We start from the raw sequence: 15,966 nt of genomic DNA, 5'->3' as shown, positions 1-15,966 counted from the left end.
TCTATGTTCTCGTTTCTAAACTCTAATTAATCTGGAATTTATTTTAGTATTAACTCTGTATGTTAATAGGTTCAACAAATCTCCTATTGCTGGATATTTAGGTTATTGCTGGAGTTTTGCTGTGGATACTTTTGTGTAAACCACTTTTTATTTTATTCTCCTTCTGGTGATATTGTTATTATTTCTTTGGTGTGGTAGTGGTGGAGGGCTTCTTCTGTTCTCCAGTTGGGGGTATCATTTCCTTAGGCTATACTTCCAAAATATTAAAGAAATGAGCGATTATTTAGTCAAGGATTTATTGAGTTCCTACTAAGTGTAGGACCTTGTGCTAGGTGCTGAATTGCTAAGTACCTCTGATTGACAGATAGCTCTGCTTTGGGGCATGTCTGAAGACCTGGTTTTTAGCAACCAGCACTGTGCCTGTAAAACATATATTTTTGTTCACTTTATTGTAGGTCGATCCAGGCTAGTTGATTGTATTAAAGTTCCGTAATGGCTGTGAGTTTCTTACAAGTCTGGGTCTAAAGTGGGGAAAAGAAGCTGCTGTTGGAATATTGAAGATCATTCTACATGTACTAGTCTTTATTTTTTATTAAAATTTTTTTATTTGGTTGCTGGTTGTATGGTCTCACTTTAAGTTTGTCTTGGTGGGTCATCTCTGCAAACTTGCCATTCTAAAACTAATATTCATTGAAGTGAAGAGTTTAAATTTTCAGTTTTTAAGGTAGTAGGTAAGGCGAGTTTAAATGAAATAATGAATGCAAAAAATTTTCTTATGACTAGACGAGTAATCTCAAAGTAGGTCATTTGTTCCTTTTTTCAATTGCAGCTTAAATAACATAATGACAACTTCTTAATTTCTCTAATGGGTAAATTTTTTGTAATGAAAGAATAAAAAATTTTGAAGAGATAAAGTAAGTTTTCATTTTGTTTTAGGAGTCCACTTAAACAGCAACCTAAACCACTTGAAATTTGGCTTGGATCATTATAGACTGTCTTCTTCTACACAAGCAGCAGCAAAGCAGGGGAGAGCGGACTTAACCCCCGCGAGAGCAGGAAGCGACAAGATTGTTCTGTTAGTGTGTAACCGAGCCTGCACTGGGCAGCAAGGGAAAAGGTGAAGACCAACTTATTTTCCAATAAATATTGAGACTTTAAAAGTCTAATATTTTCAAATGTTTTAAAAAGTAGGGATAAAAAAATCCTTACTTTTAATAGTTAGTTGTTGATTCTGATATTTAGAAAGAGCATGTGTGTAAATTGACCTGATTTGAGGGGTTGGGAGGGGGAGAATATAAAATTAGGATGATAAGATCTAAGTTAGAATGGCTCCCAAGCTCATGTAGTTTTTAAAGGCACATTTCTCTTGTATATTTTCAGCTCAAGATCCTCCTGGGTCTCTAGACCTATAGACCTATATCCAGCTACTTTCTTTACAGCGTTTTTTCTTCTATTAATTCTTAACAAATCTACTTGGATGGCACGTGCACCTCAGTCTTGTGTTCCAAACTGAACTCATTGTGTTTCCCTATAAACCTGACCCTCCAGTATTTCCTGGCTTGGCAAATGGCACCAGTATTCATTCAACTGCATGTAGTCAGACATTTGGGAGTTAGAAATCTCTCTCAAATCTGTTTCCCTCTGTAAGAATTTATGGGAGTTACTTTTCTTTTTTTTTTTAAACATCTTTATTGGAGTATACTTGCTTTACAATGTTATGTTAGTTTCTGTATGGGAGTTACTTTTAAAGTAACTTTATCACAATAGTAATGTAACTTGAGTAATAACAAGATATGGATGTGTTTCAGGGAGGAAGGATACTGTGTTTCTAATATTTGTCAGAGTAGCATTTATATTAACTTTTTAAAATGTTGCTTTGAAATAAGTTTCTTATTTAAGAATGGTAAATAACGTGAAAGCAAAATGTGTTGATCTGTATATTTATGATGTTCATTAGCAAGTACTTTAGTGTTTACAGTGTGTCGGCCACTATTCTGAACACTAGGGATACAGCAGGATCTGTGTGTTCTCATGGAGCTTGCATCCTAGTTAGGACAGAGCCACTAAAGACAAGTAAACACATTTAACTTCAGACAGTCGTTGTCACTTTGAAGATGTTAAAACATGTGGGTGTGATAGAACATGCTGGTGGGGGCTCTAGCAAAACTGTATTAGAGAGGGAGGCGAGGGGGGCCTCCCTGAGGACGCGGCAGCTGGGCTGAGCCGAGTGGGAAGGTGCGAACTGTGTGAGCCTCTTGGGAAGGCATCCCGTGAAGAGGGGACATCGAGTACAAAGATGCTGAGATTATGGCTGAGTAATATTCCATTGTATATATGTACCACATCTTTATCCAGTCCTCTGCTGATGGACGTTTAGGGTGCTTCCACATCTTGATTCCTGTAAATAGTGCTGCTGTGAACATTGGGGTGCAGGTATCTTTTCGGATTATGGTTTTCTCTGGATGTTACCGGGGGAAAGGGGGCAAGGGATAAATTGGGAGATTGGGATTGACATATACATACCACTATATATAAAATAGATAACTAATGAGGACCTACTTGTATAGCACAGGGAATTCTACTCAGTACTCTGTAATCCCCTATGTGGGAAAAGAATCTAAAAAAGAGTGGATATATGTATATGTATAACTGATTCACTTTGCTGTACATCTGAAACTAACACAACATTGTAAATCAACTATACTCCAATGAAAATTAAAAAGAAAAAAAGTTGCTGAGATTAGAAGGAGGTTGGCATGTTTAAGGGACAGAAGAAAAGGCAGCTCATTGTATTTATATAAAATAAAGAACTTATGAAATCTCTTTCATGATGCTAGTCTCTTAAAAGTGAGGACATTGTCATGTGAAAAATATGGCTACTGATTTACACATCGTGCTTGTAACTTACTTCGCATCACAGTTGTCTTTAGGAAGGTAGGCTCACTCTTGAGTACTGCTGTGAGTAAACTGGTACTTGTTAGGAGCGGGTTTCTTGGTGACCTTAGCACCCCTCCTTTGGCCTGAGTCAGGGTTTATCTGTTTGTTTATTCACTTGTTCGTGCATTCATTCAGCATCTACTATTGTCTAGGTATTGGCTGTTTGGGCTAGGAAGGTAAGTCGGTCACAGTTCCTGCTGTCAGGTAACACAGTCTGTTGGTGGAGGCAGCAGAATAAGCAGGCAGTATTTGTAGTGCAGCAGAGCTCAGGGAACAGATCAACAGGGTGCCAGTGGCTTCTTTTGCGGATGAGTAGGAAATAGCTTAAAAGAAGAGTGAGAAGGGTAGTCCAGACTGAGGGAATTGGCTGTACGTTGGGGGTGTGAGTCGGACGCGTTCAGAGCACAGCATGTAGGTCTGAATGGCTGGGGCTTGGGTGAGAGTTAAGGCCAGGCCAGTGCTCCTCCACGTTGGCTGCATATTAGAATCACCTGGGGAGCTCCTCAAACAGCCTCAGTGCTGGAGCCACAGACCAGAGGGATTGCAGCAGAATCTCGGGGGAATCATTGTGTTTTAAAGTTCCCTCGCTGATTTCAGCCTGCAGCCACTGCTGAGAACCATGGCTCCGCCTCTGATTCTCTAACACCCGTGAGCTCAGCACTGGATAGGAAACCTGGCAGGGGCCACGTGACTTCTGCTCTAGGCTAGGAGCTGACTTTTAGTGTCACTTGCTTGCCAGTGCCTTCCTTGTTGTCAGGCCACCAGGATGTGGCTGCCTCCCTGCTAGACCTTCCAGCCCTATCTTTTCCTCTGGCACCTAACCCCTTATATGTTTGACCCATGCTGCTTGCTAGACTCGTGTCCACTCCCACCTGCTTTCCTCCCCATCTCCACTAATCCTGTCATCTTATTACCTGGCACCATACTGTATTAGAAGCCATTTTGGTGTATGAGTTGTTAAATTTCATTTAGAAATCTCAGTTTCCCTTCTGACTGTTTCATCCACTTATGAGAGTATTAAATTTCCTGTTTGTTTTATTTTGAGAACTGTCCTAAAACTAATTGTATTGTGATTCCATTTAAAAAGATCATGAATAAGGAGTTACAGTATTAAAGGAATTGTCATACTTTTTAAGGTGATTGTAATATTTATGTGTGTTAGATTTGGACTACCTTTTGTGCTGCACTTAGAGAAGACAATAGCATGGGACCTTCTGCAGAGGGAAATCTTGGAGAAGATGAAGTATTTCTTGAGGCCCACAGTTGGCATTCAGGTGTGTAAGCCTTTTGGTACTCCAGCATAGCATGTGTGTACAGTCATGAAGAAACAGTCATTACAGTGAGATTGGAAGTTCAGACCTTTGCCCTTAGGGAAGACCAGACACTGAGCTGGAATGCTGGGGAGCCCTGGAGAAAAGCTGCGTAGTAAAATCTGCTGTGTTCAGGTTTTCCAGAATGAGGACTGTCCCTCATTGTATGAAGGGAGCTGGCCACGGCACGGTTTTCCATGCACTGCCAGGTGTTCCTTTATAATGTTTGTCTAATAAAGTTTAGCACGTGATCAGCTTGGAGAGATTTTGTAGACTATCTGTATATTTTCAAAATTATGATTTCTTTGTTAAGGTATCCGTGGAAAACTTATATTAATGTTCAGCTAAAGTAACATATTACTTGTCTTGCATAACATATTTGATATGTAAATTGCATCTGGGGCAATCATATTTAAAGTGTATTAGAGTGGCTCAACAGCCTCACAGAATGTTGTAGAGAAGCATTTTGCAAAACAGTTTGCTCTCCCTCTAATCTGTTTTGGAAATGCCCCGGTGAACCACATGCCCTCGAAGAGAAACTCAGCCTGATTTGCCTTTGCCATTTGTTGCAGGTGTGTCCATTCAGTTTGCGAGTGGTCAGTGTTGTGGGAATAACATACTTGCTGCCCCAGGAGGAGCAGCCCCTGTGCCACCCAACAGTAGAAAGGTAAAAAAAAAAAGAAATCACCTTCTAGACTTTCATATATGTTTGTGTGTAATTTCTAGTGATGTCTGATGTAATTTCCTACCAAGTGTGGTAGGTCCTTCAGGCTCACTTAGAAAGTAAGCACTTATTTTACTTTTGATTCATATTTGAGTAGGATATGTTTTATGATCTGTTTTGGAATCAGGAAAGCCTAGAGTACTGATGTTAGGAAAGTAAATTGATCGGTCTCAGGACCACAGATGAATTGCACTTTCATATTCACCAAGAGCAAAGTTTTCCAAAGTAGAATTCTAATCATAACACTTTCCTCCTTGAAATCCTTAAATGGTAACCCGTGGCCTCAAAGATAAAGCCCAGTTTCCACAGTATGTGAAGTTCTCCACAGTTTGAACCCTGACTACTTCCCTTCTGTCAGGCCTCTTTCTTCTCCCCACTGTCTTAAACATTCAGCAGCATCAAAGTACTGAGGGTTGTTTGAACGCACAATATGGTTTTATGTGTGCCTTTGCACGTGTAGTTTCCTCTGTTGATAATTCATTCCCTTTGAGCCTCTCTTCACACTGTCCCTCCTCTCCCCCTTAGAATTATCTTCTCCCCTCTGCTATCTCTGTGCTTTAACATACTTCTGTTATTAATAAAGTAATAGAGATATGTGTATATAGACACACGATACATATATGGATACATATAAATATAAAAACACATTATTGTTTTTATTATAATGACTTTTTCAACAAATATCGTAGTGCCTGCATTTCAGGATTCCAAAAAAGTATACAACATGGTTCTGTTTGAAAGCAACTCACTGTTTGGTTTTAGAGATTAGAGTTAATAGATTAGATAATGATCCAAAACATTGCAAAACTTAAAAACTATCTGATGAGTAATACTGACTGTTAATGCTGAGTATCTCAGGAGATGGCGAAGGAGCCAAGGAGCTCAGGGGAAATAAGTGAGGTGAAACTTGAAGGGTGCCTTGTAGGAAGGCACAGTTTACATTGGTGTGGGCACAGTCCAGGGACCAAGCATGGCATATGGGGGGAGGTGGAGAGATGCAGGAGCAGACTTTGTTCCCAGAGAGACTATCGTCCCGTCCAGTCTCTATTGATTTGGTGAGATATTGGACAAAAATTGGAAAGATCGTAACATCTAAGAGTTATTGTGGATAGCCTTATAGTGTGGTACTAAATTTCTTCCAATATCTTTATTTCCATATTGAATATTTTAATTTAAGGATTTTTCAGTCCAGTTGTAATCAAGTTATTAAATAAGAGTTTATAATGGTCAGAAACCTTTTCTGATGGGGAACGATGATGAAGATTTTCAGCAATCACACTATGATTTCAGATTTCAGATAGGATGTATATTTAATTAAAATCATTTATTTAGGAAGTAATACGTGACTTCCTTCCCCATCCTATAGGGCACTAAAATCTTGTGGACCAGGTGGCACTGCTCACGTGAAATTAGTGGTAGAATGGGACAAGGAGACAAAAGATTTGTAAGTATTTTTTTTAACTTAGTGTTTGTAGAGTCATTGTCTTAATTATCACTATGATAGCATACCTTTGATCTTTCAAATTAGCTGAAACACAAACCTCTGTTTTCTTTAGCTAAGTATCCAAGTGTGTTGCTGATCCTTTATTTAAGTAATTTATTATTTCTCTCCTATACATTCTGTCGTCTGGATCCCAAAACCTTAGAACATTTGTTTGCTGCTAATGAGACAGAAGCTATATATTCATTAACTACTGTGTAGGTCAAATTACTTTGATTTTTATTACAGACCCATTAACTCTAGCAAGTTCTGCCAAATGGATGCCCTTTGATACAAAGGACAAGAATATATGAATTAATCAGTACAGTTTGTGCCCAATCCCAGAAAAAACAATTCCAAGTTATTTCTTGAAAATAACGTTATAGATAGAGAACGTCTCACGACATTTTGGAACATAGAAAAGTTGGCTTGCCACTTTTGCTTTCCTACATGTTGACCTTTTTGGTTATGAATTTACAGCCACGTTGTGAAGCTGTTAATTGTATTTTGTGTCAGTTTTCCAAGACATTCTCTAATACATGCTTTTTCTCCTCTGATCGCAGCTTGTTTGTAAATACCGAAGATGAGTATATCCCTGATGCAGAAAGTGTCCGGCTGCAAAGGGAGCGTCACCATCAGCCTCAAACTTGCACTTTATCCCAGTGTTTCCAACTCTACACCAAAGAGGAGCGGGTAAGGGTTGGGCAGCATTTGTTGGGTGGTGAGGGTAGTAGGGAGGGCCCAGGGCAAGATGACAGTGGAGAAACAAATTATGCCCCAGAAAACTCCCCAAGGATTTTTGCATTTACATAGGTTCTGCACATGTGATGTGCATCTTAGTGTTATTCCTCTTAGGATTTTAACAAAAAGTAGTTTAAATTTCTGGAAAACCTTGATTAAATGAAATGCTCTAGACATGAACCTTTGTATAGTTCCTTTTTTTTTTTACTTTTTAATGGTTAATGATAAAGTTATATTTTTGTTTCAATTTAGAGATTTTAAGTTATTTTCCTTAGTAACTAGATCCGTGGTTCTCAACTTTTTGGAACTAAGAACATAGGTGCCATTTTAATTAAAATTAATTAAAATAAAAAATTCAGTTCCTTAGTTGCATTAGCCACATTTCAAGGGATCAGGAGACACATGTGGCTAGTGACTCGTATTGGACAGTGTAGATATAGACATAAAATTCTGTTGGACAACATGCTTTAGACCACTTAGCATAGTGTTTGCAGATCGTAGGTACTCAGTAAATATTTGAATGAATGGATGGACAAATAGTGGATAGGACCCTTGCCTACGTGTTTTTTTTTTTTTTTCCAACAGGAATATTTAATAACAAGGTAGATAACATGTTTATCTAACATATATTTTTATATAACTGAAGCTAAAGCAAAACATCCTGTTATTGGATAAATATGGCCTGCTGTATGTGTGTACACTGCAGTGCAATTAAAAAAATACTGTAATTATGATTTCAGAACTTCAGAATTTGAATAGGTGCCAGTATTCTGTCCTTTTTTCATATGGGAAAAGAAAATTCCTTTGAAAATCATTTGAAGCTTGGAGCAAAATTCCATAGCTGTATTCTTAGGATCACTCTGTAGAGTCTTCATGATTCAGATGATACAAGGGAAGCTTCAATTCAGCCTTCCTTTTAGCGAAGACATTTCAGCTTTCATGATCTCATCAACCAGGAGAATGTTGGTGACAATTACAGTGCAGGAGTGAAGAAGCTGTTTCTTTACATAGTAGTGTTCCCATATTCCTCCCATTGGCTTACCTGGGTTCAGGTCCACACCCACAAGCTGACCTGATTCTGAATGTTCTGCTTGAACTCAAACTAGTGTTTCCTGAAGGTCCAAACCAGAGTTCTGAGCAAGAGCCTCGTGAATAATGAGCCCTGCATTAGCAAATACTTGAACTCCCAAGTTGGGCCCTGCCCTTTACACTAACTGGGCTTTTATTTAATCAGGGCTTCTGCCATTGCCACTTGCACTGCACCAGTACCTGGAATGACACAGCCATCATCAATAACATTTTTAACAGCTCTCAAGCCACCTTTGATTGCATCTTTGATTTGCATGAGTGTGTACTTATTTGGTCCTTTGACCAGTAATGTGACGGATGTTACGTTTCTCAGTAAAGTCAAACTTCTCTTCTCCCAGTGTGTAGTCGTAGACAAGTCCTGCATTTCCCAAACAATCAGGATTTAGGTCATCAATAGAATTTAGAGCTACCCCACCACGAGCAAGCGTCAGCCTTTCCACATTTCTCTTAGGTCTGTGCAGAGCTACTATGCCTTCTTTTGCAAGAGCATCTAAGGCAAAGGGGTCAATTTCCTTTTGATTAATAACAACAAATCCTTTATCTGAATCATCACCACACTTTCTTTCAAAGTTCTATTATTTTTTTAACTCCATCTTCAGCGAATTTTCTTTCAGTCTTTACTAATTTCTCTCTCTCTTCTGCACGCTTATTAAAAAAAAAGCCAGAATTCACTTCTGTTTTTTCATATTCTAATGACACATTGCATACGAAGATGTATGCATCTTCCACTTTTTTTTTTTCATATCAGGATGCCATGTCCCATGATCCAAAACAAGACCTCTGATTAAGCTTGTATAGGTTTCAGATTTATGTTTCATCCCTGTGATCTCAACCATGAAGGGGTCACTACGTTCATCTTGTTTTTTAATGGCCAAAATGGAGTCCACTACAGCATCTGTTAAAACATCAGCAAGTTTAGCATGAATTTTAGTATGTAGAGATGTTCTGGCCATGTCTGTAAGTGTTTCACTGTTCATCTCTTTGCATATTTTGACTAGTTGCCAAAACTGAAGTGCCTTTTTCTTTGCAGCTTCAAATCCTTCTGTTATTATTTTGAGATAAAGATCCTATAATAAACACATAGTTACAAAACCACCACTAATACTAGAGATCTTCAGTTAGATGCAACTGTAGTTCGTGATAAAGCAGATTTATGGAAGGATATTCTGGATCATTCATACCCTTTAATACAACTAATATGATGTGCTGACTTTCTGAATACTTTAAAAAGGATAAATAAGCTTTCAGTGTAGAGGAAAAGAACAGACATTGCTCTAGCACAGAGTTGAAACCAAGGAACTAAGGCACTCTTGGTGTTCACTGTGCAACAGGCCTTTGTGGTTTTTAAACCTCTCCAGGTTCAGGCGCCTTGAGAAACCTTGACGAGAGCACTTTGAGTTCATCTAATTTTGAGTTGATGTTTAGGATCATAATTCTGGCTACTGATTCTTACTGCTCACTCTTGCATATAGGGAATCATGCAATTTCAGGGTCGGAGGGGGCTTTAAAATTTTTTTTCTAATGGTTGAGTTCTGCCTAATTTCAAATAGGTGATTATCCAGCCGCTGTTTTACAGAGACACCATTTTCTCTTTGGGTATCTCTGATGGTGACTGACGTTAACCTGAAATATGTCCCTGGTTGCTACAACCAGCAGGCGAACTCTCAGGTCATTAAGAACAGAGGACAGGGCTTCATTTTCTTTTACTTGTTTGTCCTTCAAATATTTGAAAATAGTTTTCATCTTCTCACTAAGTCTTTTCTCCCCCAAGCAGTTAACAGCTAATTCCTTTAATAGTTTTTCATTAGACATATTTTTCCAATCTTGGGCTTATATAAATAATTGGCTTTGAAACTGGTTGATCACATGCTGTATGTAGCACCTTATCCTATTTAGCTTTTTTTTTTTTTTAATTGATTTGGGAGATGTCTGAGAATGTCATAAAGCTTAAAGGTGAGCAGATCTACTAGATGACAACATTGGTATTCTACAAAACATCTCACTGATCTTTCAAGCTAGCCAGATACATTTTAATAGGGCTTTGTTCATTCAGTACACGTCTGTTGAGTGCATACTGTGTGCCAGGTACTGTGCTAGGAACTGGGAATACAGCAGGGACCAAGGCAGACAACAGTCTTGCCCTCAGCTTGTTTACAGTGTAGTGGGGATAAACAAGTAAGTAAAGGGAGCAAAGGTCTTGGGGTCAGAGGAAGGTTGAGAAAAGAAATGAGGCCACTGTGGCTGGGGCACAGCAGGTGAGAGAATCCATCCTGGTCGTAAAATAACCCCAGCATGTCTAGCAGTATGCGGCCCATGGAAGGCATTCAGCAAATCTATGCCACAGTGAATGAATGAGTGAGTGTTCCTTGGGGAGCTCAGTCACTGGGTCCAAAAATAACAGTCCAGATATGGAAGAGGAGGAGGTCAGACTTAGCAGTAGGCTGTGTGACAATAATTTTGGGGTCGCGTTGTCTGCAAGCTCAGTATGATCAGCAGTGTCATGTGGGTGTCAGCCGCTGTTGGCTACCTAAGGATGCTTTAGAAACAGTGTCCAGAACTCAGATGGTGATAGCACTGCTCTTCTCATTACCTTAAATGTTCACTGTTAAGAGACTGACATCACGGGGCACACGCAGAGAGTGTGGATAGGGGATGGCGCGGCTGAGTATATCTTGGTGAAGGAGACCTTAAGTGAGGATCTGATAGTTATTTTCACATACTTCGAGGGCCATCCTGTGGATAAGGGATTGGACTTAATTTTATCTAAAAAGCAGAATTAGAGATTGGAAATTACAGGGAGCATGATTTTGTCTTAATATGAGGAAGAACTTTGTAACAGACTGCCTGAGAGTGAACAGCTGCCTCTGGGGCTAGTCGCCTTCCTTGTTGGGCCGTTAGCGAGGCTGGCCACGCTCCAAGGGCGCTCTGCAGGCCCAGCAGCTCTTTGTGGCAGTTCACAATGAGACAAGTACAGAAGTCGAGCAGTGTTGTAGAAACTGTCACAGCTGCTAGACATTGCCTTGACATTCTTATTGTATCTTATAAAAGAGTATCTGTTTATGATGTATTGGAAATTAAAAAACAAATAAACAACAACCTGTTCCTTTACCACGAGCACTGGGCTGATGGCCATGTCTGTAGACAGTTAGCATGTTAGCACAGATGTGGACTTGCCAGATGACACTTAGGTTCCTCCTGCCTAATTTTCTTTTTTTTTTTAAAACATCTTTATTGGAGTATAATTGCTTTACAGTGGTGTGTTAGTTTCTGCTTTATAACAAAGTGAATCAGTTATACATATACATATATCCCCATATCTCTTCCCTCTTGCGAGCTGACCTCCCTGTGCTATATGCCTGCCTGACTTTCTGATTCACTTCTATCCACCCAGACTTCTGTCTCTCCCCATCTTTCCTACACACATGACAGGATCTCCCTCTCAGGAAAAATAACTCCCTCACTTCTGCTTCCCTTTCACACTGCTGTGCCGGTCTTTCTCTTCTTTTCTGTGTAACTTTACCATTTAGTGATTTCAGGTCTTTCCCTTTCCTGCCTTCCAAACCTCTTGTCGTCTGTCTGACTTGTGTTTCTGACACTGCTCTCCGAAGTTCTCGGGGCCCATAGTTTGCTCAGTTCAGTGGCCTCTGCTCAGTCTGCATTTGACCTCTCCGTGGGATGTGGTACTGATAAGCACCCTGTTCTTGCCACTCTCTTTTCTTGGTGTGCATAAAAGGAATGCTTCTGATTTGCCTATTTTTTCTGACTATGCAGCCTCAGGTTCTGGTGGTTTCTCGACCTTTGTGTTTCCCTTAAAAATCGGCCTTCTGCAAGATTCTGTCCTTGGCTTCTTTCTCTTCCATCTGAGTGGGCATTGCCATCTGTTCCCGTGGCTTCCCTTACCTCATTGTGTTGATGGTCCCAGATCTGATGCATCTTCTGAAATCCAGAGGAGATTTAAAAAATCTCTCTTGGGGCTTCCCTGGTGGCGCAGTGGTTGAGAATCTGCCTGCCAATGCAGGGGACACGGGTTCGAGCCCTGGTCTGGGAAGATCCCACATGCTGTGGAGCAGCTGGGCCCGTGAGCCACAATTACTGAGCCTGTGCGTCTGGAGCCTGTGCTCCGCAACAAGAGAGGCCGCGATAGTGAGAGGCCCGCGCACCGCGATGAAGAGTGGCCCCCGCTTGCCACAACTAGAGAAAGCCCTCGCACAGAAACGAAGACCCAACACAGCCATAAATTAATTAATTAATTAATTAATTTAAAAAAAATCTCTCTTACCAGACATGCTCTGTTAGTACCTCTGTGTTGTCATCCTGAAACCCTTGCCTGCAGAGGTGACATACGTGGATTCGAGGCCTGAGACTGATGTTGAGAAGGATCTTGTTGGTAGCAGGATGAGGAGGATTGTTTGGAGCAGTTTGATGCTTGGGGGAGAGAGAACAATTAAGAGACTTGAGGAAGTCCGGGTAAGAGTGAGTGAGGACTTTGAATTAAGGTGGATGGAGAGGAGGAGACAGGTGTGAGGAATGGCAGAGTGTTACCTCGGATGGACGTGGAGCAGAGGAAGAGGGAAGGGTTTGAGGCTCTGGGTTAACCCCCGTCTTCTGCTCTTGATGGGCGGTTGTGGTCTTTGCTGGGGTAGGACACACAGGAGGAGGAGAAAAGGGAAGTATATTGATAGAAAGGCGACGAGTTGAGTTTGGGAGTATGCTGAGCATGAGGTGCTTCTGTGACATCTAACATCTCTGTGCAGTATTCACCTAGTTGGTCATTCCTTTTTGAGAGAGAATCTGTTCAGCAAATGTTTGGATGCCAGCTCTAGCCAGGCGCCACTTTTAATTGTGTTTTTCTGTTGACTCCCATCATACATAGTTTGGGGAGATTCAGAGTTGTGCCGTGCCCTGGCCAGGAAGTGAGCCTGGCTGTCTCCTGTAACAAAGTCTTGCCTTAAGTGGCTCTTAACAGAAGTCGTGCTCCTTGTTTTCAGCTTGCCCCAGATGACGCCTGGCGGTGCCCGCACTGCAAGCAGCTGCAGCAGGGGAGCATTACGTTAAGCCTCTGGACTCTGCCTGACGTGCTTATCATACACCTAAAGAGATTCCGACAGGTAAGGAAACCCTCTGTCACAGGGAAAAGAGCTGTGACCAAGGTTCTATGCCCCTGACTGGTGGGCTGTTGGGCGGGGAGTGCTTTGGTGTCCCTGTTTGATCCCGTGATCCTGTGTTGTTGCAGACACACAGCTGCCCCTATGTTTGGAGCCATGTTTTGTTCTTTCCCAGAGCAAAGTTTGTGCATCCTGTGACCCTTTAAATCCTAACCATTTTAGTTCATACTGCAGATATTTTACTTTGTTCCTGAGGATTTGCTTTAGATTTGTAAATGTTGTGCTCAAGTAAGTGTACTTTGGGATTTAAAAAAAAAAATTGAGCGCCTTTCTTGGGGGTGGGTAGAATTCTATTTCTGCCTAAAGTAATAACAGTTGTTGTCCTGCTTCCAAGGAGGAAGTTGGGGAGATGAGTCATAAATATATACAAAGAAAATCTGCTTTGAGTTGTGTTGCTTTGTGAGTCAATTTTCCCACAGAGGCTCTCTATTCCTAAGGTTAGAGTTGTCCTGGGCAGCCCCCTTGTAAGAGAGGTAAATGAGAGGTAAACGCTGGAGGAGTCTTGAGCCTGGCGTAAGAAAGTTTGGATCGGGAAGATTAGGAGGAGGCCTGTACCAGGTGAGGTGGGAGCAGGGCTGCACATGTATAGTGGCTGAGGGAGCAGCGGGTGCAGAGCATGTGCAAGAGGCTGAAAGCTGAGGCCAGTGTGGCTGCAGCTCCGGGGGGTCGTGGGCAGAAAGGCGTGCGTTGAGGGAGAAGAGCAGGCAGGGGCTGGTCGTCCAAGCAGTCCTTGTAGGCGGAGTGGGATTCTGAAGCAGAGAAGCAACATGACCAAATTTGTGCTTGGAAGAGACCATTCAGGCTGCTGTGTGGAGAATTAGAGGCTACAAAGGATGAAGACAGGGAGACCTGAAGGAGGCCTTTGCAGTCACCGGGGCAGGGGGCCGGCCGATGGCTCGCAGTGGAGTTGGGCAGTGGAGATGGAGAGACCTGGATAGACTTGAGAGATGTCTAGGGCTGGCCGATGAAGTGAATGTGTCGGGGGCGCGCACATGGTCCCCAGGGTGGCCTTTCACACACAGGTTTGGGGTCCAGCTCCTGTAGTAGTGAGGAGCGGGCACTTGCCCTGAGTGTTCCAGCTGTACGCTTCCATTGGGATCTGCAGTGGGACGGCTGGTTGAGGGTTTGGACCCAGCTTCTCTGTCTCCTTCCATACACACAGACTGGCTTCCTTTGCTTTCTGTTGCTTTTGAAGACATATCATCACCCTTCCAGTGCCCCAACTCAAAACTGCAGTGTCATCTTTGACTCTTCTTTCTTGTCCCTGTCACCTAGGCAGTCACCTCTTTGGCCTGGTTGTGCCTCTCCACTGCCTCCTGTACGTGTCCCCTTCTCCCCATTCTTGCTGTCATCCTGCCAGTTCCAACTTCTGATACTTCCGAGCTGGTTGCAGTTGCAGTGTCTTTTCATTGGTTTCGTAACCTACCCTGCTCTTCTCTTTCTACCATGTTTTGGGCACTACTTAATGACAGCTCTGATGGCATCCCCTCCTCCCTCAAAGCCTCAGTGCTTCTCCCTTGACTGCAGAACAAGGTCCAGGTTCTTTAGCCTGACCTTCCTGACCATGCAAGACCCATCCTACCTTTCTCTTAGGAACATTTTTCTTCCCTTAGTAGATCCATAGTTCCTTGGGATGGGCATTATCTGTGCCCGATTAATTTTTTAAAACTCCCATAGACACAGGAAACATTCGGTAAATATCTACTCAACTGATGGTTGGATTTCCCAGTGGGCTTAATGGGAAATACAGATTGCCCAAGATTGTCAACTAAATGACTATATTAAGTTAAGTCACTGTTAACTGTTAACGTATTTGTCGGAGGAGTTGGGAAGGAAAGAGGCCCTGTTCCGTGAATGGCTGTTCTGTGCCAGCACTGTGCTTTCCCTTCACATATGTTGTTATTCCATTACTTTCCATGCCTCTTTCTTGACAGAGGTTTCAGGATGAACCCTTTATCAGGTAAGGCAATGAAGGCTCATTATCCCTTATATGTAGATCATCGCTGGTTCCATTTTTGGTGATATTAAAACCTGTTCCTCCAGGTAGATAAAACTGTTAATCTGTTTCCCTGTGTTGTATCTGTCTTTGGAAACATCAGATAGGTAACTCAACCCTACTTCAGTTGATAGGGTCTGCCTTTCACGCTAAACTGATCTACCATCTGCTTGCATGAAAATATCATCAGAACTTGTTTTTCTTCTTGCCACAGGAAGGAGACAAGCGTATGAAACTTCAGAACATGGTCAAGTTCCCTCTGACTGGCCTGGACATGACACCTCACGTGGTTAAGAGAAGCCAGAGCAGCTGGAGTTTGCCATCCCATTGGTCTCCATGGAGACGGCCCTACGGACTCGGGCGGGACCCTGAGGACTACATCTATGACCTGTATGCTGTGTGCAATCATCACGGCACCATGCAAGGGGGGCACTACACAGGTCTGCAGCGCGAGAGGCCGGGCGCCTGTGCTGACGATTCCTCCCGACGTGTTTTGCTTGTGACAGGGTCGCTTTGCTTTAGAA

General features: G+C 42.0%; 1 protein-coding gene, 1 non-coding gene and 1 pseudogene across 2 annotated transcripts in view; 1 reads left to right on the top strand and 2 right to left on the bottom strand.

Annotated features, from left to right (window-relative positions):
• Positions 1-15,966, top strand: part of USP31 (ubiquitin specific peptidase 31) — a 70,216-nt gene that overhangs the window by 42,274 nt on the left and 11,976 nt on the right. The window contains exons 7-13 of the mRNA XM_061208615.1: positions 937-1,117; positions 4,100-4,211; positions 4,820-4,914; positions 6,338-6,415; positions 7,015-7,144; positions 13,270-13,389; positions 15,657-15,882. Of these exons, the coding sequence (XP_061064598.1) occupies positions 937-1,117; positions 4,100-4,211; positions 4,820-4,914; positions 6,338-6,415; positions 7,015-7,144; positions 13,270-13,389; positions 15,657-15,882 (942 nt within the window). The remainder of the gene's footprint in view (positions 1-936; positions 1,118-4,099; positions 4,212-4,819; positions 4,915-6,337; positions 6,416-7,014; positions 7,145-13,269; positions 13,390-15,656; positions 15,883-15,966) is intronic.
• On the bottom strand, positions 8,092-9,339 carry LOC133103402 (T-complex protein 1 subunit zeta-like; annotated as a pseudogene).
• On the bottom strand, positions 9,481-9,609 carry LOC133104555 (small nucleolar RNA SNORA22). The gene has a single exon (XR_009703618.1). It is a non-coding gene; the product is annotated as a small nucleolar RNA SNORA22 (small nucleolar RNA).

This window comes from Eubalaena glacialis, chromosome 13, assembly GCF_028564815.1.
Source record: "Eubalaena glacialis isolate mEubGla1 chromosome 13, mEubGla1.1.hap2.+ XY, whole genome shotgun sequence".
In the NCBI taxonomy this organism is placed as follows: domain Eukaryota; kingdom Metazoa; phylum Chordata; class Mammalia; order Artiodactyla; family Balaenidae; genus Eubalaena; species Eubalaena glacialis.
This window is presented reverse-complemented; position numbering and strand designations above follow the sequence as displayed.